The 23,036-nt window shown below is 37.8% G+C and overlaps 1 protein-coding gene and 1 long non-coding RNA gene across 16 annotated transcripts; one reads left to right on the top strand and one right to left on the bottom strand.

Annotated features, from left to right (window-relative positions):
• Nucleotides 1-171: 171 nt before the first annotated feature.
• LOC132847256 (uncharacterized) lies at nucleotides 172-8,117 on the bottom strand. Of its 2 annotated transcripts, XR_009648623.1 has the most exons (4): nucleotides 7,822-8,117; nucleotides 3,556-3,991; nucleotides 1,759-2,039; nucleotides 172-527 (listed from the first exon to the last, which is right to left on the bottom strand). It is a non-coding gene; the product is annotated as an uncharacterized LOC132847256 (long non-coding RNA). The 2 variants fall into 2 exon arrangements; XR_009648622.1 differs by lacking the exon at nucleotides 7,822-8,117 and having other exon boundaries at nucleotides 3,556-4,897.
• ikzf1 (IKAROS family zinc finger 1 (Ikaros)) lies at nucleotides 5,243-21,316 on the top strand. Of its 14 annotated transcripts, none has more exons than XR_009648618.1 (10): nucleotides 5,245-5,511; nucleotides 10,176-10,229; nucleotides 10,532-10,651; nucleotides 15,747-16,025; nucleotides 17,659-17,826; nucleotides 17,998-18,123; nucleotides 18,603-18,734; nucleotides 19,272-20,271; nucleotides 20,642-20,695; nucleotides 20,788-21,316. XR_009648618.1 is itself a non-coding variant. In XM_060872377.1 (8 exons), exons 1-8 carry the CDS (start codon nucleotides 5,367-5,369, stop codon nucleotides 19,994-19,996), a joined length of 1,749 nt encoding a protein of 582 aa, XP_060728360.1. In that variant the 5' UTR covers nucleotides 5,245-5,366; the 3' UTR covers nucleotides 19,997-21,316. The 14 variants fall into 14 exon arrangements, 5 of the variants coding, with proteins under 5 accessions (XP_060728361.1, XP_060728360.1, XP_060728365.1 ...); XR_009648620.1 differs by having other exon boundaries at nucleotides 20,803-21,316; XR_009648619.1 differs by having other exon boundaries at nucleotides 20,642-20,682.
• The last annotated feature ends 1,720 nt before the right edge of the window (nucleotides 21,317-23,036 follow it).

The raw sequence follows: 23,036 nt of genomic DNA on the forward strand, positions 1-23,036 counted from the left end.
CTCAGGATTTCGCTCATTTCCTGCACCAAACACATCTTTAATCTAAAGGATGATTTGCCTCCATCAAAGTTTTAGCTTATCTAATTTAAAATAGGCTTTATGGAATCTTTTTATACTGATAGGAAGTTTATATATAAATGTACACAGAACACAATAAAAAGTAGCACAGAACACAATAATAATTTTTATTTAGTAATAATTAATTCAATCATTCTTCATCTATATGATATACTAAATCACGTGTGATGTGTGTACAAGAGGCCCCCTTAGTGTGTTAGTTGCTTTTATTGACGTCAACACACTCAAGCAGCATACTTAGCTTGCTGCTTCTGTCTGTTAGAGAGCAGAGCCGTGGAGGGAACAGCCCTGTCCACACCATTTCCAGAGATGGAGATGTGGTTAGTAGATAACTAACGTCCACACGGGGCCATGGACGTTTTACTGGCCTGGGTTTGGTTTGGAGGGGCCTCAATGCTGCATCTCCTTTCACAGGATACAAAATACTTTTTTTCCAGGCAGTATGAGCTCTGATAAAATTAAAAAGAGAAGAAACAACAGTCACCATTCTAGTGGTCTGGATAGTTTGTTTATTAATTAACATCATACAGGTTTATAATAAAGGGATCTTTATTAGAAAAATAAAGTCAGACATTATAATTGCAAGGTTTGGTCTCACAGTTAAGCTTATCTTATGCTAATCCTCTTTTGTTCATTTATGACGCTTTTATTTTCGGAGTTATTTCCTAAGGAAGGTTTTAAACCAACATTTTAATCAGAAATGAAGCTCATCTACCTGACACTACAGTAATATACTGCATAAGAGACTAAGTAATATACTGCTACCAATGTATAGTTCTGTAAAAATACAGTGTAGCTATAAAACTATATAATGTACAATACAATGTTCTTTTTAAACAAAATTACTGTTTATGCTCTACACCTAGATTACTCTGATATATAATTATATCATAAATATATATATAAATATATATAGTTAATTATTTGTAATGTAAATGTTTTTTTCTCTCTCTCTCTGTTTTTTACAATAAGGAACGAATTCTTATTTGTTTAAATCAAATAACAGGAATCAGGGATGGGGATTTAAACAGCATTGTTGAACAGAACAGCATATACACTGATAACTACTGTAAATATGATTAAGATGGGTCAGTCCTATACCTTTACCTGCTCCAGCTTCTCCCTCTGGTAGATGTTCTTAATCAGAGAACACCTCTAATCAACATGACTGAATTAACCATCTAATTAGGTGTGTTAGAACAGGAAAACACTAAAATGTTTGGGACAGGGGGTATTCCAGGGTTGGGAAGAAGTGCAGCAGGTTAATTCCTTTTGGTGCAAAAGCTTAATCAAAAGCAGTTCTTTTGAACTATACCCAGTTGTGACATTCGTGTGATTTTCCCTTATAAGGTTAGGATATTTGAAGGTAAAATCAAATTTCTGTTGCGTCTCCTCTGCTGATTGATGCCTGAAGATTAGACGGCTAGCCAGTGACATGACATCATAACAACATGGAAATCCTATTTTTTTTACCAGTGGGAAAAAAAGGTTTGAATTTGATTTATTTCTGTTTTATTTTCTCAAACACTTTTATTAACTTCACACCTATGTTTGTCCTGTAACATTAATTTATTCTTCATTCATTCTTTGTCCTATCTTAAGATTATTCTATTGTATGCTGGATGCAATGCCATCTGTAAATGCGTTTATAAATTCTACTGAGGAGTTTGCATGTTCTACCCGTGAATCTGGGGTTCCATCTGGGTACTCCGGTTTCCTCCACCAGTCCAAAGACATGCATGGTAGGTTGATTGGCATCTCTGGAAAATTGTCCGTAGTGTGTGATTGCGTGAGTGAATGAGAGTGTGTGTGTGCCCTGCGATGGGTTGGCACTCCGTCCAGGGTGTATCCTGCCTTGATGCCCGATGATGCCTGAGATAGACACAGGCTCCCCGTGACCCGAGGTAGTTCGGATAAGCGGTAGAAAATGAGAGAGTGAGTGAGAAATCTACTGATTTTTTCTAAAAAAACAACAACAACAACAACAACAACAACAGCCAAACAGTTAGATGGCACCATATAATGATTGTTTTGATATAGTAGGATTGTACAATACTATTAAGATAATCTGCAGCATAGTATTAGTACACTAATGAGAAAACAACAGCCAAACAGTTGCTCATTCAACTGATGCTTGTCAGTGTCTCACTTCCTGTGTGGCACCAATCACATCAAAAAATGATCACCAACAGTGGTGTATGTGTAGTTTTCTTCCTCACATATCCTCAGCCTCCCTCTCATCCTTTTTAGTCTATTGCTATTACTGGCTTAATTTTCTTGTTGGGGTCACAAACATAACGGCTGATTCTTCAACAGTCTTTCAGCTGCTTTTCCATACTCACTCGTGCGAAAGATTAATTTCTCTGCCACCCCTTGATTTCTTTCCCTGTCATTTCTCCATAAAGAGGGTAAATGTCAGGCATGCCTGACTCCTTCTACTGACACATCCATTCCAGCAGATGATTACCATAAGGAAATTGACACTTTAGTGTGCACAAGGGAATTTAATTTACTCTGACATCTTGCTGCATAATGTAATCCCAAAGAACGTGAAGCTTCAGATTGAGATTTTAAATAAATTTGACTATTAATGTGATTACCAATCTTGAACACTTCAAACTTAAGCGTCTAAATCAATTATGGATTACAAGTTGTTTAAGCGGCTAAAATATGATCTGCTTAAAGATCCATGAAATAATAATGGGCTGCACTTTTCTGTCAGTCTATCCATAATTGGTACTCATTTAATTCAGCTAATGAGTTTTAACCACTACACCAATCTGTGGTGAATTTGATGAGATATTATGATTAACATATTTATGTGTGTTTCAATACAGTATCATACATTTTCAGAAGCAAATAAATATTTGAAACCCATTTTTTTACGTTATAGAATATAGTGACTTTGTGACTAAAAAAGCCATCTATAATGTTTGTGCTACATTTAGAGTGGGTTTATTAATAATAATAATAATAATAATAATAATAATAATAATAATAATAATAATAATAATAATAATAATAATAATAATAATAATAGAATAAACCGAAATAAATAGGTGTGCATATAACTTAAAAATCCAATCAATTATTTGTTTGAGAACCAGATATTTGCCACTGATTATATAACTAAGCTCTTCAAATTGCTTTATTTTGGTTTTATTTATGCTCCAAACATTTATTGGACTATTGGTCAGGAAATTGCATGATGTGGCTTCTTAAATATTCAAATAGATTTTGAGTCATTTCTGGCTTGATAGACAGAAGTCTGGAGTTTTTGACTGATTTGTTTCACTATAAAATAGAACTGATATTTTTCAGTTCATAATTTTTCCTTCTAGACAATAAAAGGGGTGTGAATAGACTGGACACTCTTGTGTATCTGTTAAGCTATTGTGTACATACAGAATATGTAATGTTTGTATATAATTTGTTTGTATTGAATGACATGTTCTGACATCATTCCATGCTCCTGACCTTTCAGACACAAACATTTATGCTGAGTCAGTGGGATTTGTTGGTATCTCTCTGCTTTGGACGCCGCTGATCAGCTCTGGTAGTGTTGATTGGAGTCAGAGTACAGTTTGCTGAGTCATGCCCTCGTATGAATTTTCTCTGCCTGTCCTCTGGCCTATGGAGAGGACCTACCCCAAAACTCCATACTGTGGAGTTACAGACCAAAATGAAATCATGATCTACACTGGCATTGACACTGCGCTTTAAAATTATTAACATATCCACTAATTAGCCAGTGAAACTAGCCAGTACACCAAAGCAGGTAATTCAGCAGCAGAAGGCAATATCATCCATGTTTCCTCACTCACACAGACCAACTGCCAGTGAAAGTCCTCCTGGCCGACTGGAGATAAGAGCAGAGTCCTACTACACATGACTCAGCAGCACCAACAGCAACCTGGGAGGGTCAAACATAAGGATCACTGGAAGCGAAATGTTGCAATTCTTCAAATGGCTTATTGCCTTCCAGTCTAGCCATGGAGCAGTGTGCTGGAAACATCATTTACAATATAATGACAAAACATGGGAATGAAATGAGTCTATTTATTTTAACCAAACTTGCTCCCATTCTCATTATTTATTGACAACTTCTATAAATATTAATGCAAAAAAGATATCTCTCAAAATAATTGGTAGCAGTATTATCAATGCATCCATTTTGAGTCAAAAGATTAATTTTATAAAAGTAAAAAAGAAGTGGTTGATCATGAGATCATGAAACAGAATCAGTGCATTTAATATGACTGGAAAATAAAATGTCCTAACAAAACTGTAAAGTGAAAGTATAAAGGTTTGTAAAGAGTTTTTAATAAACTACATGACTTTACTGTGCTTAAAAATAATGTTTTTAATGTTTCTTAAGATTTAATATAACGTTAAAGCAATTAAAAAATTGTGCAGATACTAAGGTAAACTATAGGATGCAATTGAACTGAGGTCATTTAGCCAAGCCATGTAACCAAATGGCATATCTGTACTGTGTAGTGATTAATAAAAGAAGTGGGTGAAGCACATCATGTGGTTAGATGCAGTCTAGAAACTCATAGAGAACAAATTGCCACGTAACCTCCTTTGTGGCTGAAGGGTGAGCATCACAATATAGATTGTTATAGTGAATTATTTTAAATTCCTAATAATACATTAAAAAATGAATTGTTTGGGAATTTACCAAGCCGGTATTATAAAATCATTGCATAGGTTCTTGAATGAGTGTAGCCCCTGCATTAGACACAAGCTCCGTTGACACAGAGACTAAACAAAGGGACGAAATATATAAAAATACTCACAGCACATATGAAGAGTAGAAATAATTACATAAAATATATATATATATATATATATATATATATATATATATATATATATATATATATATATATATATATATATATATATGCTTATTGAGATGTCCAATGAATCATAAAATGCTGTGCTCACAAAATGCTAGGCTCACTTTTGGATAATTATCCAATACATAATATATTATATATTATTATATATGTTCCCATTATTATTACCCACAGTATTGTTAGTTAAACAGGTAAGAAGAAGAGACCCTCAGTGCTGTCTCTCTTGAGAGAAACTAAATGAATAACCCATGAATGGTCCACTCTGCTCATCCCATCTCATGCATGGCTGCCAGCGCTACTCTACTGGCCGTCCTCCTTGACTGGCACGACGCAAAACTAGGTGCCAAGGGCTTGCAGGAGCCGCTCGGCCTGTGGAAAATAAAAGCTTGCGGGAGGTTTCGGCTGATTGCAGACGCGTGAGGCATGCTGGGCTGGAAGGAGGAAGTGCATTGGGGAGGAGGGGAGGGACCGCGCATCCCCAGCGCCGCCGCGCCGCCTCGGACTGCGCCACATGGAGCGGTGCGCGCCTGGAACAGCTTCATACTGCACCCGAGCCGAGGACTAACAGGTATGGACATCAACTTAGCCGCGCTTTTACACACCCACACACACTCACACACACTCAGGTGCGCCAGTTTGGGGTCAAAGTCGAAATAAAGTTCTGTTAGTGGAGTGAGAAACAGCGGGCATGGTGGAAAACTTAAGTCCTAAAGTAGGCAGCAGGTGCGCTTCACTTCTCCCAGACTCTTACAACGTGGAGTGGTACAAAGTTTTCCATCAGTTTAAAATGACCTTACGTTTCTTACAAAATTACAATCAATAGACCGATTTGAATGACTTTTTGATAAGGATTTTTGGATATGAATAAGCGACATTTTTTTCCCTCTGGTTTTCCAGAAAGGAATCGTATCCTTAGATCCAACGGATTATTTGGATTCCAGTCATAATTGTTTTGGTCGTATTACACAGTAGACAATACACAGAATGTGTAAAAGACATATTTTCGTTATAAACCTTCATTTTAGAAATAGTCTTTGTGGAGAAAGGCTGTCCTTTACTTTCGGAAGCGCCTCATACTGAGAGGCACCTGTTGCTTTTTCCGCTCTTTACACTCTTCATAAACAGCGCGACTTTTCCATCACTCTCTCTCTCTCTTTTCTTTTTTTTTCTATTGCATTTCGTTCCCCTTTTCTAACCACGTATTAATACTAAAATGTAATATTAGGTTAAGTATATTTACACATCCTCGAACGTTTTAAATAAAACTAATTGTTATCCTGGAATAAATCCTTATTCCAACAGAACAACATATTTAGCAGTAAAATATAGAGATTATGTAGTGGGCTAGATTTAGTAAAGGGGTGAAAAACAATAAGCAAAGTAGGAATAATTTGCATGATTTCCCTTGTGGGACAGACAACACGAAGCCTAAGTTTGTCTCGTTTTCCTTGCAGTGAGAACTTCCATTCTCTGTCTAACTAACTTGTCCGTGTTGATACAGTCCAAAAAAAAATTAAAATAGATCATATATACATATATATATCATTATACATATAGATCATATATACATATATATATGCGCACACCGTGATCTACAGGAGCGCTTAAAATATCTTATTTTCAATAGTTTAGATTAATTCAGTATTTAAAATGGGTATATTTTATAAAATAAAATAAAAGACGCTATTTTTTTTCTGTTGTATTTTAAAACAAAACCCGCCCATTTACTTTAGTCTTTGGATCATGGTGATTGCTGTATTTTATATATGAATCACGAATTTCCACTTTAAAGCACTGAAAAACAACCCAAGCTTGTGCGTACTTTATATAGGATGGCATGGATAAAATTATATTTTTGTATTTAGTGTCACAAATCTAAAAATGATAAATAAAAAACTGTAATGAAACTAGAGAGAGAGAGAGAGAGCGACGGAGAGAGATGAAGTTTGTGAAGGCCAGGGTAGTGAAGTGGAGCAGATGTAAATGAGACTGAGCTGTTTTATTTGAGTGAAAGCTGTGAGTTTAACATCACCATCATCTCACACTGACATATATCAGCTCGTCCAGTACTGTGCTGAAATCCCCACTGATGCAAAAGCATTTCAGTCAGAGAAGAAGATATTCCAACCCTTCCTGAGTTACTCAGTTTGCCCTCGCTAATTAGAATTGGTTAGTAATATTTCAACTGAGAGAAACACACCCATTCCCATCATCTCTCTGAGGCTTGTAGCTCTTTTTGAGAAGTGCACACATTTTCAGTAAGGGGTAGACATGCATCAGCAGTTAGCTACAGACTTTGAAAATTAAAAAACATCAACAAAACTACATTGACATTTACTCATTTTGCGGCTTACATTTCTGAATGGTAATGCCAATTACAAAGTATGTAAGTCAAGAAAATGCAAAACTGAAATTATAATAATAAAAAAAAACCACTTATTTGTAATTAATAGGGACTACAAATATATCATTATATATTATTAAATGTTTTTTGTAAATGATCATTCTTGGACATTTTTATAAAAAACATGGATCGTGTTTTGGATCACCTGCATAAAGATAACATTAAAAAAGCCAGCAGCGAGACAACAGCTAATATTCTGATGTCTGTAAACACATTAGGCAGGGAGTTTCAGGAATATCCCTGATATATTATTCAGCAGATGTTTTTAGAAAACATGGAATTTACCAGACTTTTGTTTTCCACTACAGTAATGTAATATCCTTTTAGTTTCACCTAAAGGAAAAATTCCATAATTCTACCCTGACATAAACTTTATTGCTATAAGGATTCCTCAGGCCCAGATTATTTTGTAATATTTTAAACCTGAGTCAAATTAACCAGCTCCAAGTAGTAGTGTAGAAAAGTTGCTCTCACCTCTGAATTTCTCTGACCTGAGGCATGTCATTTTGTCTGTTTAACGGTTTTGCACCTCACAGTCTCCACCCCGCTTGAGCCTCTTTGTTGCGCTGCTTCGTTCTTCCTTCCAAACACACACACACTCTCTCTCTCTGTCCCTCCAAATTATATGTCTGCAAACTGTGCTTAAATTCTCTTTACTGTCAAAAAGTTAAGTGCACTACATCCCCTGAAAGTTACCTGGCAGTTGTGATATAGCAGCAATGCCATCTTTTCTATTCACACAAACACACACGCAGAGAACACGACAACAGCATAAAACAGTATAACTATTGCCTTGAAGTGTTATATACTATTAACATAAATTTTTATTTACTAGTAAGTGTATGATGTTTTTAAAGCACCCTGTTGTCTATGACTAGCACAATATTTTTTTATTCCAAAAACTTCCTATTCTTTATATAGTGTCTTCACTTATGATTGTCAGTACATATCTGGAGTTTCTCAGATATATGAAATGTACTAGGAAAAAGGTTGTTTATACACAGCTGCTCAAGTACTAGTAATTTATGAATTGAAGTATATGAATCATGAGGAAGCTGTAACCTTTGATCACATATCAATACTTTAACACCTACAGTTTAAAAGTGTGTGTAGACAGATCTAAATTATTTGGGCAGGTTTCCCAGAAACATGGTAACACGCTCATCACTAGTAGACAAAGATTTGCTCTGTAATTTGAAAACCTTTAACTTAACTTTTAGGAAACTCGGCTCACATTTACTGGATCAGTCCTATTTAAACGAATGTCAAAGAATTGTTAAACGAATGTCAAAGAATTGTACGTCAGTACACGCAATTTCCAGACCTACAGTACACCACTACTAAGGAATGTGCCATTATGAGAAATATTAATGTCCTCACCCCCTCCTTTGTCTACAGCATCATTATTTCCCTTTAGAATAGCTACTCAGAAGAGGGGGCACAATGGGAATACTGACTAAATACACTTAAACACACCCACACACAATCACACACATGCGCAAAGTCAGAAATCTTGTTCTGCCAAGAAGCTGCAGTGTCGATCACAAAACATACTGGCCTAGTCAAACCTATAACTTAGGTCTATAACCTAGTCCCAACACACATGCACACCTTTTTTTCTCCAAATACTCCTACATCTAATTAGGGCTTGTGTGCTACTGTGGAGTCATCCACAGAAAGGCTGTGGCATTGCGACATACGGATCACAAACTTGCTTCCCGCTATTTGTTCCAAATGTGTGGAGCCATCTGTCAGTGAAAACAGGAAGGCCTAGGTTCCCCTTCTCCCAGGGGCGTACTTCAGCTTGCTTGGCTATTTTCGGGAGCTTCACTTCTCCCTGCGTGGCTGTAGGGGCCGGGTGCGGACCTCCAGCGGGAGCGTCTTGAAGTGGCAGCGAGGAGGCCGAGGCTGTTGTGCCCATCTGCTACAGGTCTGATGGGACCCTGCATTATTAATAGGGCCACGCGCACTGGTGACTCCTTCAATATGCAGGCCTGGCCCTAGGAAGCACTGCATGTCGGCCTACTGCGTTCTTAAGTGCTCCTTTCTTGCCTTTTGTCTTTTTCTTGCACTTAATTTCTTACTCAGGTTTTTAGTTAGACATTTTCACTTTTTCCTCTTCGCTCATCCCCCTTCTATCATACTTCCTCTCTTTTTTGCTCTCTCTCTTTCATTTACTCCCCTTGTCTGTCTTCCTCTTTACTATCTCTATCACCTCTCACTGTTTCTCACTCCATTTCTGTGTCCATTTCACCTTTTGTTCATGTCTTCAACTTGCTTGTGTGAGTGTGTATGAATGAGAGAGAGCAAGAGAGACAGGCTGCCGGGCTTACCCATGCATGCTCAGTAAATTAGAGTGAACACGAGCGCCAATCAGCTGGCTATGCCAAACACCCGCATCCTCCGTGACCCAGGGCCATCTAATTTTCTGCTTAATTTTGCGGCAGTCAGTTTGCATTTTTGGATGATTATGTGCTGGGAAATTAACAATAAATAACAAATGTGGTCTGAAAGGCTGATCTTGAGTTCCCAACACCCCACCCCTGAAGCCCACCATCCAGTTGCTCAGTCTACCCAGGCTGTCAGCCAGGGTAATGAAAATGTCTGTAGTTCTTTTGTAATGTAATGTGAAGAACAGTGGTGTCTGCTACTGGAATAGGAGTGTTATTGAAGGGGGTGATGGAGACACACAAAGAAAGGTCATTCCCCCTTTAATCACTAACCGTCCCTTTTAGAGTGATACATTTGCAAAGGTAGATATTGATGAAACTGAAACCCTTTTCTCTGACTCTGTCTCCCTCCATCTTTATTTCACTTGCGCCTGTTAGAGTATCTGCACAGGATGGAGACCGAAGAGGCACAGGAAATGTCCCAAATAGCAGGTACAGCACCATTTCATGCACTCAGAGCAATACCAGAATGTGTGTGGTAGGCCTCAGTAAACCCAGATCCTGTAACACAGTGAGCTTCTAAAAAAAGCTCAGTCACATTTAAAAATGTTAAACATATATATATATATGTTTAACATTTAAAAATGTTAAACATATATATATATATTTTTAAAACCTTCTAACATCTTTAAAATGTTCGTACATGTATGTATGTGTATGTATATATATATATATATATATATATATATATATATATAAAGCATGAAGAGTTATTTTGCGTTTTGTATATTTAGGGAGGGACAGCCCCACTACTAATGAGGGAGGAGAAGAGCAAGAAGAGGCCATGCCTGTCCCAGAGGACCTATCCACCAGCACAGGTCTCCAGCACAACAATCGCAATGACAAACCAACAGGTGGGTGAGACCAAATGAAAAGCCCCTTAAATCACCTTTATTTAAAAGTTTTACACCAATGGTTAAATCCATGCAGTAAGCAGTATCTGAGACAGACCTCTGTTATGGTATGGAAAAAGGTAAAACCAATTTAGAAAAGTACTAGCTTCAGGGAAAATCCAAAGAGTTTCTTCCAAGAAGTTAGACATAATCCATCAGATGAAATATCAAATAATGTATTCTAATAATTTATCCTATAAAAATGTATACTGAAACCGCTGAAGAAAAGAAGAATGTTGTGAGAATTTTAGAATAAACATTTATAGGAAGACAAATTTTGAAATCTAATGCTGTGTGTGGTTACCTTTTTTGGACATAAAAAAGTACTTATTTCTTAGTTCTTATTTGATCATTTTCACACATGTCCTGGATCTTTAAAAAAAAAGCACCAGTATTACTATGATCATGTTATCATGTATTTTATTTTAGCCCCCGGTTTGAGTCCCCCTTTTCTGTACATCGATGATTATGATTAGAACGCTCATGTTCCTTTTTCTCCATATTCAGAAACAGAAAGGAGAAGGCAGGAAACAAGAAACTGTCAAACACATGCACACACACAGCAAAGCTTTTTTTCTTTATATCTAACACTCCATTGGTTTATTCTTAAAAATCTACAATAGATATATTTGCCCTGTGTACGTATTAAGCAGCACAATGGAATTTCTACACAGCTTAAAAAAAGAATAATGTTACTGTACTCTACTTGTAATATTGTGAAAAAATATCATCTTGATATCTCTTTACCACCTGGCTGGATGTTCTTTAGCTTCACTAGTGTTGGGCTCTGGGTGAACACCAGATGTCTCACAGCAGCATTAATATACCATTTTGGGTGAAATAGAGATTTCTCAGTAAGACATTTTATCTTAATTTGAAAGTGCCAGAACAGTGCATGAGTATGAAGTAGGTTAAGTAGAAGCAAAGTCTGTGATGTGGATAGGAACGGACCTGGCTAAGCTGAGGTTAGCAGATGGCCTGTTTAAAATCTTGATGTATTTTAGTTTAGGAATTTTCCCCTCCAGTAGCTCCAGATTAGCTCGCCTCCAAACACTTTGAAGCTGTAGTAATTTAAAAAGAGAGAGAGAAAAAAGTAAGATGTCAGAGGAAACTGAAATAGGATGTGCAAGAGTTTCCTAAGAAGAACTTGCCAGAACACAGTTTCAACACTCATATGTGGAGATAAAATGTTCAGGAACAACAACAGACAGGCAAAGGCAGCACTACACATACACACACATGCACACACACAAATAAGTGCGCACATGAGCACAGGACTGCACCTGCACACTTTGCCATGCTTTCACTTCAACTGCCAAACAACACCTACACACACACACACACACACACACACACACACACACACACACACACACCGATTGTTTTACTAGCCTTGAGGACCTTCTACTGACATAAATATTAAGTGTAAATTAAAAAAGCAAATTAGCAAAGTGCACAAAATTTCCAGCATAACAAATCCTTCATCAAATGTGAAAAAAATACTTTTTTATTCTTCTTATGGGAATGTATATATGATCTGATTGATACTGGTGTTGTGCAGAATGGTTATGCATTAGATAGTATCATGCACATTCAATATCAGTTATAAAGTATTGAAGCTTGTATCAGAGGAACAGAATGTTAGAAAGGCTGTAAAAAATGTGCTTTGTGGACTGCAGTGTGTACATGTCATTTACTCTGATGGCAATACACAAAGAACTATTGATTAGTCATTTCACTTCTCACTCACACAAAGTCAGCATGATTTTTAAAGTCCTTTGCATAACGTTCATCAAGCACCGCAACCCTCACTAGGAGAGAGGAATAGCACATCAACTTTAGGAGGAGTAAAATTCAATATATATATTGTTTATTTAACCTTCAGGATTGTTTTATATAAAAGCTTATATTAGAAAGTTTTATCTGACATTTGTATTAAAATATAATTTATTGACAAGAAGGAAAATGTATTATTTGAGAAATATTAACATTTCAAAAAATTAAGATTTATATATATTTTTTAAACCTTATGGAATGCTGAACTTTATCTCCAACTGTCTGACAAGTTACATGTTTGCAAGATAAAATGTTCTACTTCAGAGATTCGTATTTTGCAGGATAATGGGTTTTAAACAGGCTATTTGATACAGGCTGTAGATAATCTTAAATTTTGCCTGTGTGTGTGCGCATGTGTGTGTGCACTGTCCTTGAAGATGTAATCAGCCAGTGTGAGAGAGGATGTGACTATTATATCTTTGCAGTGCATCACTGCTTCTTAGATTAATGCAGAAACTTGGTAATGGAGCAGTAGCTATCTGTGCTGATCATTTACTACTGGGTTGCGATGTGCTATTCGATCAGGAGTGTGTAAGTGAAACAGGAAGGAGAAGTGCATCGGAATCGCACTCACTGTGATGGCTCACACTGTCGGTCTTAGCTATACGGCGAAAGGCACCATGCGAAAACACACACACACACACACACACACACACACACACACACACACACACACACACATGAAAAAGGTGTTGATACTCAAAAATCTTAGAATCATAAATCTAAAAACTAAAATCTGAAAGCTGCTCTTAACCTTGTTTTACTTTCCTACAAATTGATTTCTCTGTAAAAGAGTCCTTCTGTTGTCCTTCTATTGTGTGCATAAATGTTGGGTCCATCTTTTGTGTCACTGCCATTTTGCAGTCAAACATATTTAAAGTTCCTAAAAATGCAAAAGAAGCAGTACCTTTTTTCTCCTTATCAAAGGTCGCATATGTGCAAGCGCATATGCACATATTCACACTGAGCAAAGCCGTGGTTAAGCGTGTGGCTCCAAGGCAACAAGTACAAAGCTATTTTCAGTTTGAGACAACAGAAGCTCTGCCTTGAGACAAACATAGCTGACACCCAGTTTTACACATACAGGACTATTGCAGTTGGGTGACACATATGTCCCACCACTAGTGGAATGTATTTTGCTGCAAATATATAAAGCTTTCAGGCCGGATTTTTTTGCTCTGTGCTCTTTAATAGAGTTCAGGTTAATGTGACAGGAAGTGGCAGGAGTCGTGTTGTAAGCAGGATGAAATGAGCTCCCGTGTCTCCTCTCCTCTTCTCTATACTAGTGCAGTGCTCTTTGTTTGTTTTTGCCTGTGGGTTTTGACACTTGCTTCCCAAAAAGGGTAAATTAGGATGTGTGACAAACATTATATAAAGTAAAAGCTCCTGTTCCCATCTCCAGTTTAGTCACAACTTCCCCAAATCCATGAGAGATTTCAGCACAGCAGCAAAGTTAGTTCCTTTTGCCAAGCTTAGGTCACATATGGCTGGACAAAACATCAAACAGTAGAAGCAGAAGGACTGTGAGTAGCTGTAACAGCATGTATGAGAGGATTGGGATCCATATTCGTCTATAAAGCTATACATATTCCTATTAGCCCTTTAAAAAACTAGGAAAGCTTTAAACTGTTATTATAAATGAAACCACTTCACAAGTGTCCAGTTAATAAAGACAATCAAACACAAACCTTAACAATGTTTTTATTGTGTGACTTCAGAAGAATTAGATGAAAAGTTGGTGGAAGTTTAGTATGTTAATACTTCAGAGGAACCTGCTTACAGGATCAGACCAGGCACTTTTTGCTATCAGTATAGTGAGCTCACACATTTTCATCTTTGAGCTGACACTTATTCAACTTCCTCTTAAAATCAGCTATGCTGTCTCGGTGCTTCTCCCAGAGTGGTTTGTGGCCTTTTGTAGCAGCGAATATGGCTCTTTGTCTTTACATATTACTTCTTATGACATTTTAGTTAAAATAAGGGCATATATAGCTGTAGAAACAAAGTAGACAGGGACTGAGGTATGCTCTCAGTATGAATCGTGTAACATATTTGCTGATCCATATAGTGCACATAAAAAAAAAAATTATGTTCCACAGAAATATAAGAAAAAAGTTTCAGTTGCACAGCTTCACAATTCCCTGTCTGTGCTTCCCTTTCTGTCACTTCTCCATAATTCTTGGCCTTGTTTTTTTTTTCAGTTGGTCTGGCTCTGTTACTGAAGCTTCCCCTTTTCTCCTAGATTCCTATATTTCATTATTTCCACTTCTTCCTCTTCACTCTATACAAATGGAGGTAAACGCATGAGCAAATCAAATATGGCTTCATGAGATGTTAACCACACAAACCAAGTTCAGTGAAAACCATTTTAAGCAAAAGGCAGCAGTGTGAAAGCTACTGACTAAAATGGCACAGACAAAAAAAGCTTCCTAATCCCATAGGCATGCTAGTATTTAAATCATCCTTTGTCTTTGATTGTAGTCTTCAGATTGTAGTCTATTGTTTTCAGGATAGAGTTACATTTGATGTTGTTTTTGTTCTCAAATTCAAGCCCTTTCATGCATTAGAAATTTAGATTGTTTTATTAATGACCCTAACTCCCTCATCTCTATAGTCTGACTTGCATTAGTGTGAGCGTGTATGTATTTACCACGCTTTGTTGGTCTGGTTTACACCGCTGCACTCCTCAGTTTCACAGTGCTTCCTGTGTCTCTGTTTCCTGTTTATCAGTCATTTGTTTCAAAGAACTGTGATACTGAGAGAGATGGGGTATGGAGTTTGTATTTCCCAATTCCTGGGTGAGCAAAGTCATATAGGAGTTTACTGTTTGACTTCTCAAAACAGAATTGTGTTTGTGTAGTGTGAAGAGAAACCAAAAACACTAGTGTTAGAAAATGTCAGAAGAGCTTTTTTTTTTGCAACTTCTGTTTGAAAAAGTTATCCTTTTAACATTTAAGAGGTAACACAATTGGCACACTTTGTATTTAGTAAACTAAAAAGAGATACATAAGTATTATGTCTTTCCCTAGAGCTATAACATAATGTAGTAACAAATTCCCTAAAGCCTGTACACTGGATTTAAACTTGAGACTCCTGCCTCAGGACATAATCAACTGTCATCAATATTAGAAGAAAGATGAAAGTGTTAGCTTAGGTAATAGACAGGGTGAGCATTCAGCCTGATGCTTCACTAAACAGGCCCACTGCCCTCTTTTTCCAGCCTGCAATATAAAAGTTGAGGCTCGGAGTGATGAGGAGAACGGGCTGGCCGCTGAGATGAATGGCGAGGAAGAGGAGTGTGTGGCCGAGGACTTGCGCATGCTTGATGGCTCAGGGGCCAAAGTGAACGGCTCCCACGCAGGCCCAGACAGCAAGCCAGCGCCCACCTACCCTATGGCCGGGGGCATCCGCCTCCCCAATGGGAAGCTCAAGTGTGATATCTGTGGAATAGTTTGCATTGGGCCCAATGTGCTGATGGTGCACAAGCGAAGCCACACTGGTAAGCACAACTGCCATCTACTCTTCCCTCCCCTTAGTGTCACTCACACCCATAGCACAGAAGAGCTGACAGTGTGCAGGGCTTGATAGGATGCACACAACATGCAAGACACACTCTGCAGAAGCAGAGCAGAATAGGAGAGCCTGATGAGGAAGAGTGCATTATAATACTATAAGGGTCACATTTAATGAGGATTCACAGTGCATTTTAAAAATGTCACTGCAAATCCTAAATTTGTCTGTGACATTAAAATGACAAATAAGCCAAACTTTTTAAAGCTACCAGTCTACGGATTACACTCTATTATTAGTATAGTCAATAGCATTAGCCTTATATATGGAGGGCTCAAATGTTACTTTAGCTATTTCAGTGTATTGAGTGCTTTGTCTTGCTCAGTAAATCGATTCAAGCATAAATTTAAAAGGGAATGAAGTAAAAAAATATCTGTGTATCTAAATTACAGTTGAGGGCAACATCAACAATTAGGCTGGAAGAAACTCTGCTAAATTAAAATTATCAAAGTACTTAGTTATTTTCTATCTCACTCAAGATTGGTATTCAGTTGTAATGAGCTCAAACCAGTGGTGGAGAACATTTTTCAAAAAGGCATTTAACTTCAGCACTTGAGAAGCTAATGAAACCCAAAATGGAAGAAAGGAACTGAAGACTAATGCAAATGCAAACAGAAACTACAATAAAAGATATAATGAAGTGCTTCCTATTTAAATATAAATATTCGCTGGTGAGACTGTTCTCCTAAAATGCCTTTTTAATGAGTTTCTTTTTTTCTTCCAGTAGTTTTACTGCTTCACTGGTGACTCTTATTTTATAGGGGGCCTTTGAAGAGAGCCGAGAATGCCACAACACTCGCGCGCACTGGATATTGGTTTATTCCAGAGGCGCTGATCAGGAAGAGTGGCTCTCAAACACAAAGAGCTTACCTCGCTTTATTTAAATAAGCTCTGCCATTTGCATTGTGATGGGCCGCCCTTATTTGAGAGTAGAAGAGGGGGGGAAATGAGATTTTGAGATCAAATTGACCCAGGCAGCGGTGCATTACGAAGCTGGCAGGCCGAGTCGGAAAGGCTCGTGTACGATCTGAGGGGCAGGCAGCGCGCGTGCCACAGTGCACAGCGGGCGTGGCTTCCGGCTCTGATGGGTCTCTGTCGCGTTCTGTGGCAGTGTGTATAGCTGTGACCCCAATGCACAGTCAAACAGGGCCACTGAGAGAGACAGACAGAGACAGACAGGAAGAGAGAGGCCTCAGAGTAATCACTGTACACTTATCATTTACATGCTCAGGGTTTGCCTGTGTGCTGCTTGTCCATGTACTGCAAATGACTAACATAGCCACAAGGTATATCTCATACTGGACTGAATTATCGATTGCACAAGGGTTCACAGCTCTTACAAGACATTTTTTCCTTTAATTTACACGTCTTAAAACGGTGGTAATAATGATAATAATAATAACAATAATAATAATAAGAAGAAGAATATAGTGAGTGAAAGGAAAACCTTAAAGCTGAAAATTATGCCGTTAAGTCAAAGAGCTATCTTTTTCTGCAGTAAACTAGATCGTTTGAGAGTGTTTCGTAGTGTTTGAGTGAATATATAATATTTTTTTTCTCAGGTGAAAGGCCCTTCCAATGCAGTCAGTGTGGTGCCTCCTTCACTCAGAAAGGCAACCTGCTACGCCACATCAAACTTCATTCAGGAGAGAAACCCTTTAAGTGTCATCTATGTAACTATGCCTGCCGCAGAAGAGATGCCCTTACCGGACACCTTCGCACACACTCTGGTAACTTACACCTGTCGAAGTAAACAGTATCCTGTTAAAAACTGCACTGATATATAATCTAATGTTTCTGTCTACTTTGGGGTTTTGAATATTGAACACAAACTGAACACATGGAATACAGAGAAAAGAAAAAGCACACTGAGCACCGACATTTTTCTTTTGAACTGACAGTTGGAAAGCCCCACAAGTGCGCGTACTGTGGACGCAGCTACAAGCAGAGAAGCTCGCTGGAAGAGCACAAAGAGAGATGCCACAACTACCTGCAGTGCATGGGACTTCAGAGCAGCATCTACTCAGGTCAGTGCAGGAGTGGCTTAACTGTTCTCTCCCTTTCCTGCAAGCTCAGAGATACATGATTTAATCAAACAAATTCTAGACTACAACCACAACCCAAAACTAACCAAAAAATATTAACATAATTATTCTGTAGTAACTCAAGACTTATGTCTTATAGATCACACATATTTGATTTGTATATTTTCTAAATTTGAAAGTAAATATTCGGTTTATCACCATTTGAGTAGGTAAGGATTGGTAGGATTTATTTGATATGAACGGTGACTCACTGCCTTGTTTGAATGAGAATGGTGAAAGGCACTGAATTAAAAAAAGAAAAGATATTTTACGCTATATGACAGAAACCTAAGCGTCTAAACAACAACACGAGCATTCAAGGGTTTAAAGAGGCAAACTGTCAGTACAGCTCACGTGAGTTCAAAACATCAGGTGTGTATATTTGAATCTTATACGTGGTTTCTCTGTCTTGCATTTTATAGTGAAGGAAGAGAACAGCCAGTGTGAGCAGAGGGAAGACATAAACCTGGCTGTGTCTGAGAGAGCTTTGGTGCTAGACAGAATAGCAAACAATGTAGCTAAGCGTAAGAGCTCTATGCCACAGAAGTTTATAGGTAAGAGTGGCAGTTTGCTTTCTCTGTGATTAAAGGAAATTGTATATTTCATAAAACTAGTATATTCTAATTGTACTCATCCCTGTGGTATATTTGTCTTCAGACAAATACCGTTTGTGAACAGGAACAATATATATAGTATGTAGTCATATATTATTAAGATATACATTTATGCATATGCCAATTATGGACTTAATTTACATTATACTCTTTTTTCTTTTGGATGCTTTACCCGGGTCTTAAATTCTTAGTTTTTAAATATTGTCTCTCTGGGCAGAATAAAGTTATTAAGTTATAAAGTTATTTCAGTTGCAATTATTAATCCTTTATTATTATTATTTGAATAATTATTTATTTTTCCTGTTTTTAAATGGTCTTTTATAATTTATTCAAAACACAAACGCTACTGTGCTCTTTAAAAATAAAACCCAGACAAGATCATCCCCTTTCATATACTGAATGGGAATTCAAATGTCCTAATCAGGTTGAGCTCCATGTCAAGTTTTTCCCCTCTCTCTTCCTCATTCTTTCTGTTAGGTGAGAAGCGCTTTGCTGACCTCTCATACGAGAACAGCTCAAGTGAGATGATGCAGCCATCAGCAGTCATTGACCAGGCCATCAACAGCGCCATAAGCTACCTGGGAGCTGAGGCACTGCGGCCACTGGTTCAGACTCCACCAGGATCCACCTGTGACGTGGTTGTCGGCCCCATATACAACCTGAAAAACACCCAATCAGCTGAGAGCAATGGCTTGTCAGCTAAAGATAGCGCAGCTGAGAACTTGCTCCTTCTTTCTAAGTCTAAATCTGCAATGAGTGAGAAAGATGGCTCACCCAGTCACAGTGGCCAGGACTCCACTGACACAGAGAGCAACAACGACGAGAGAGCAGCTGGGGTAGGAGGACCAGCAGCAAGTGGGCTCATCTACCTGACCAATCATATGGCCCCTGGTGCACGAAACGGTGCTTTGCCCCTGGTGAAGGAGGAGCAGAGGCACTATGACTCTCTGCGGGGGGTGGGAATGGAGCTGGGCATGTCAGTGGCTACAGAGGGCTTTAAAGTGCTAAGTGCTGAGGGTGAGGAAGTAAGGGCGTATCGCTGCATCCACTGCAGGGTGCTCTTCCTGGACCATGTCATGTATACCATTCATATGGGATGTCATGGCTTCCGAGACCCCTTCGAATGCAACCTATGTGGCTACCGCAGTCAGGACCGCTACGAGTTCTCCTCACACATCACACGTGGAGAACATCGCTACTGAGCACAAATACACAGACCCACACACACCTAATTCATATTGATAAACCAGCATACCAACACAGATACACAGTCATAAAAATACACACGTGTATAATTGTTTTTTAACGCATTGTCTGAATACTGTGTGCATGCTGAAAAGTTCAAAATATTAATTTAATATACACTGATTAATGTTGACAGATGTAAATATTGTTCATTACCGTGTCTATTTTTCTAAAATTGTTTGAGTTACTGGGAAAAAAAAAAGCCGTACTGAACAATGGAATTGAAATTGCGGTGAGAGAGTAAAATGTTTTTATGAAAAATCTCCTTTTTTTTTGGATCCTTTTTTTTGTCTTTTTTGGAGCAAAAACTAAATCGGTTTTGGGAACAGCGTTTGGTTTATTTAAAAGAGTCAATTCTATCTTGAAAAAAGCAACTTTTTAGGAGACTACGCAATCTTTTGTGTTTCTCACTGCAATATTGTTAATGAATTAGTACTCACCTATTCTATTTGTATATGTAACTATACAGATTGTCAAAAACATTAAAATACAACTACTGTTACATGTTAGGGTAATGATATATGGCAATGACGATTGTATCCACTACCAATCAAAAGTTTAGACACACTAGTTTGAATACCATTTTTGTTATTGTTTCAAAGATCGTTTGATGGACTTATTGAATCCTGTTTCTAGGACAAAGGTAAATAATGAAGGTAATGAACATGTACAATGTATTATATTTAATAAGCCATTTAATTAATTTGAGTAGTTGTTGCTTAAAAATGTAATGGTTTTCCCCACCAAGATTTTTTCCATTTAGGAAAGCAGTCAACCCAACCTCAAACCTTCAAATGTGAGAACTTTAAGAAAAGCCTCATGGTGTCATGAAGCTGGCTCAGAAGATTCTGCAAAGGTTCAGCAGGAATACTATTAAAGGTTTTTATTTGTACTTCTCTTGGTCACTTAATACTTCCATATGCATAATATCCCAGTGTTAATGTTTCTAAAACAGGAGATAATAGTAAAAAAAACAAAAAAGAAATAAAAGAAATAAATATTTATGTGAGCTGGTGTGTCCAAACGTTTGACTGGAAGTGTGCTTTTTGTGATCCCAGTATTGAGAATTTAACTCTTCTTAAAAAGAACTATATCCCTATTTCCCAACTTTATGTATTATAAGCAACTTTTTTGGTCCCTTGTATTTCTTTTTTATCTTCACTTTTTTTATTATTATTATTTAACCTTAGATTTTCACAGGATTTGGAACATACATATATTAGCATCAGTAATGGTAAAACATGCTTGCAAAATATCAATAAACAAAGTACATTCAACCAGTGTATCTGTATTTGTTTTTTGACAATCTTTTTTTTATAATACTTGGTAATAAAGTTAATCTTAATTGTAAATGAACTGATTCTTGGAAAGAAAAGAAATGAAAAGAAAGCAGCTCATTTTCTGTTAGTCATTGTCAAGTCTGGGGTTGATGAATAGGGCACTAAGGGAATCACCACATGAATCTGTACTTATGAGGGGAAAACTGTATTTGACTTGACATTTTAGCAAAAATGATAAAGAGGAAATTTATCACAAAGTGCACTAAATACCAAGCGATCACTAGTTTCTGAAAAAAATCAAACCTTTTGGTACCAACATTTATGCCACAGTTAAAGTCCCAGAGATCACTTTCTTCATTCTGATGTCTGATGTGAACAATTGACTGATTTTATGTATTGCTCTGCTGTCTCATAATTGTCTGATTAGATAACCGCATGAATGGGCAGGTGTACAGGTGTTCCTAATAAAGTGGATGGTGAGTGTATGAGCTCCATCAAATTGGCACACCTACTCTGTCCATAATGAACATCAGCTAGACCATGTCTGAGTGTGTGCACACTTGCTGTTCAAAAAAGGTACCAGCTCTGTGCAGCAACACACACACACACACACACACATCCAGATGGCATTGGTGTGATTGGGGGGAAACGGGAAGCAGCTGTAGCCAACGCATTGCCCCCACGCTTCAGTGGGACCTAACGGTGGAGACAGCGCATTTGCATGAGAGGGATAATCTGGCAAGCACCTACCCCCGACTGTCTCAATCCAAGATCTCACTTCTTCTTTCAGCCCAAACTAATGCTAGACTTCTTACTGAGACCACACATCTATTTTAATGCAATTAAAACTTAAAATATGCTGAGCAACTAGTCAAGGGTTGTTTTGTTGGTGTTAAACAGCAATAAACACATAAAGGTATGTGGTGCCTCTATATATTTTAGGTAGTCAACAGATCTCATTTAATGTATTAAGTAATAACCCAAGCAATAAGGTTTGCCCAGCTACAGAGGAATTCTGGGTATCTTGTCCTCCACAGTCCAGCTGTGGTCTGCCCCTGCTGTGCTGACAGCTTTCCATCAGTCCACTGGGATACGCTCACTACTTGCACTGCTGGCTAGTTTTACAAAGTTCCAATACTGTAGCCAACCACATGACCCTGAAATATTCATTAACCGACTTGACAAAAAAGATGAAAAATAAATGAAGCACTTTTTTCATGGTCTTCCAGTTTTTCTAAGATTGTTTCATAAAATTTACATGACTGGTTCATTTCATGTGAGTACAGTCTCTAATCAGTGTCACTCTGCTGAAGGCAAGGAGATTGACTACACTTTTTTCATCTCACCCTTTGAGATGTTTTAGAAACTTCAGCTGACTTTTAGTGAACAAAGGTATTTAAAAAAATTACTTCCTTACCCAGTCACTCACCTATTGGCCTTTTCATTACCTTGAGCGCATGTAAGTTGGGGAGGTTGTAGCTCAGTGGTTAAGGTGTTGGGCTACTGATCGGAAGGTTGTGAGTTTGAATCCTCGGGCCATCAAGCTGCCACTCCTGGGCCCCTGAGCAAGGCCCTTAACCCCCAATTGCATAAATGTAAGTCTGCCAATGTAATGTAAATGTAACACATATACTGACTCTCTTACCAGAAACCTTTAGAGAAGATTCAAAACCAAGGAAGTACAGTCTGAAATTAATTACTGAAGCCAGGACAATAT

Source organism: Tachysurus vachellii, chromosome 6 (genome assembly GCF_030014155.1).
Source record: "Tachysurus vachellii isolate PV-2020 chromosome 6, HZAU_Pvac_v1, whole genome shotgun sequence".
Classification (NCBI taxonomy): Eukaryota; Metazoa; Chordata; class Actinopteri; order Siluriformes; family Bagridae; genus Tachysurus; species Tachysurus vachellii.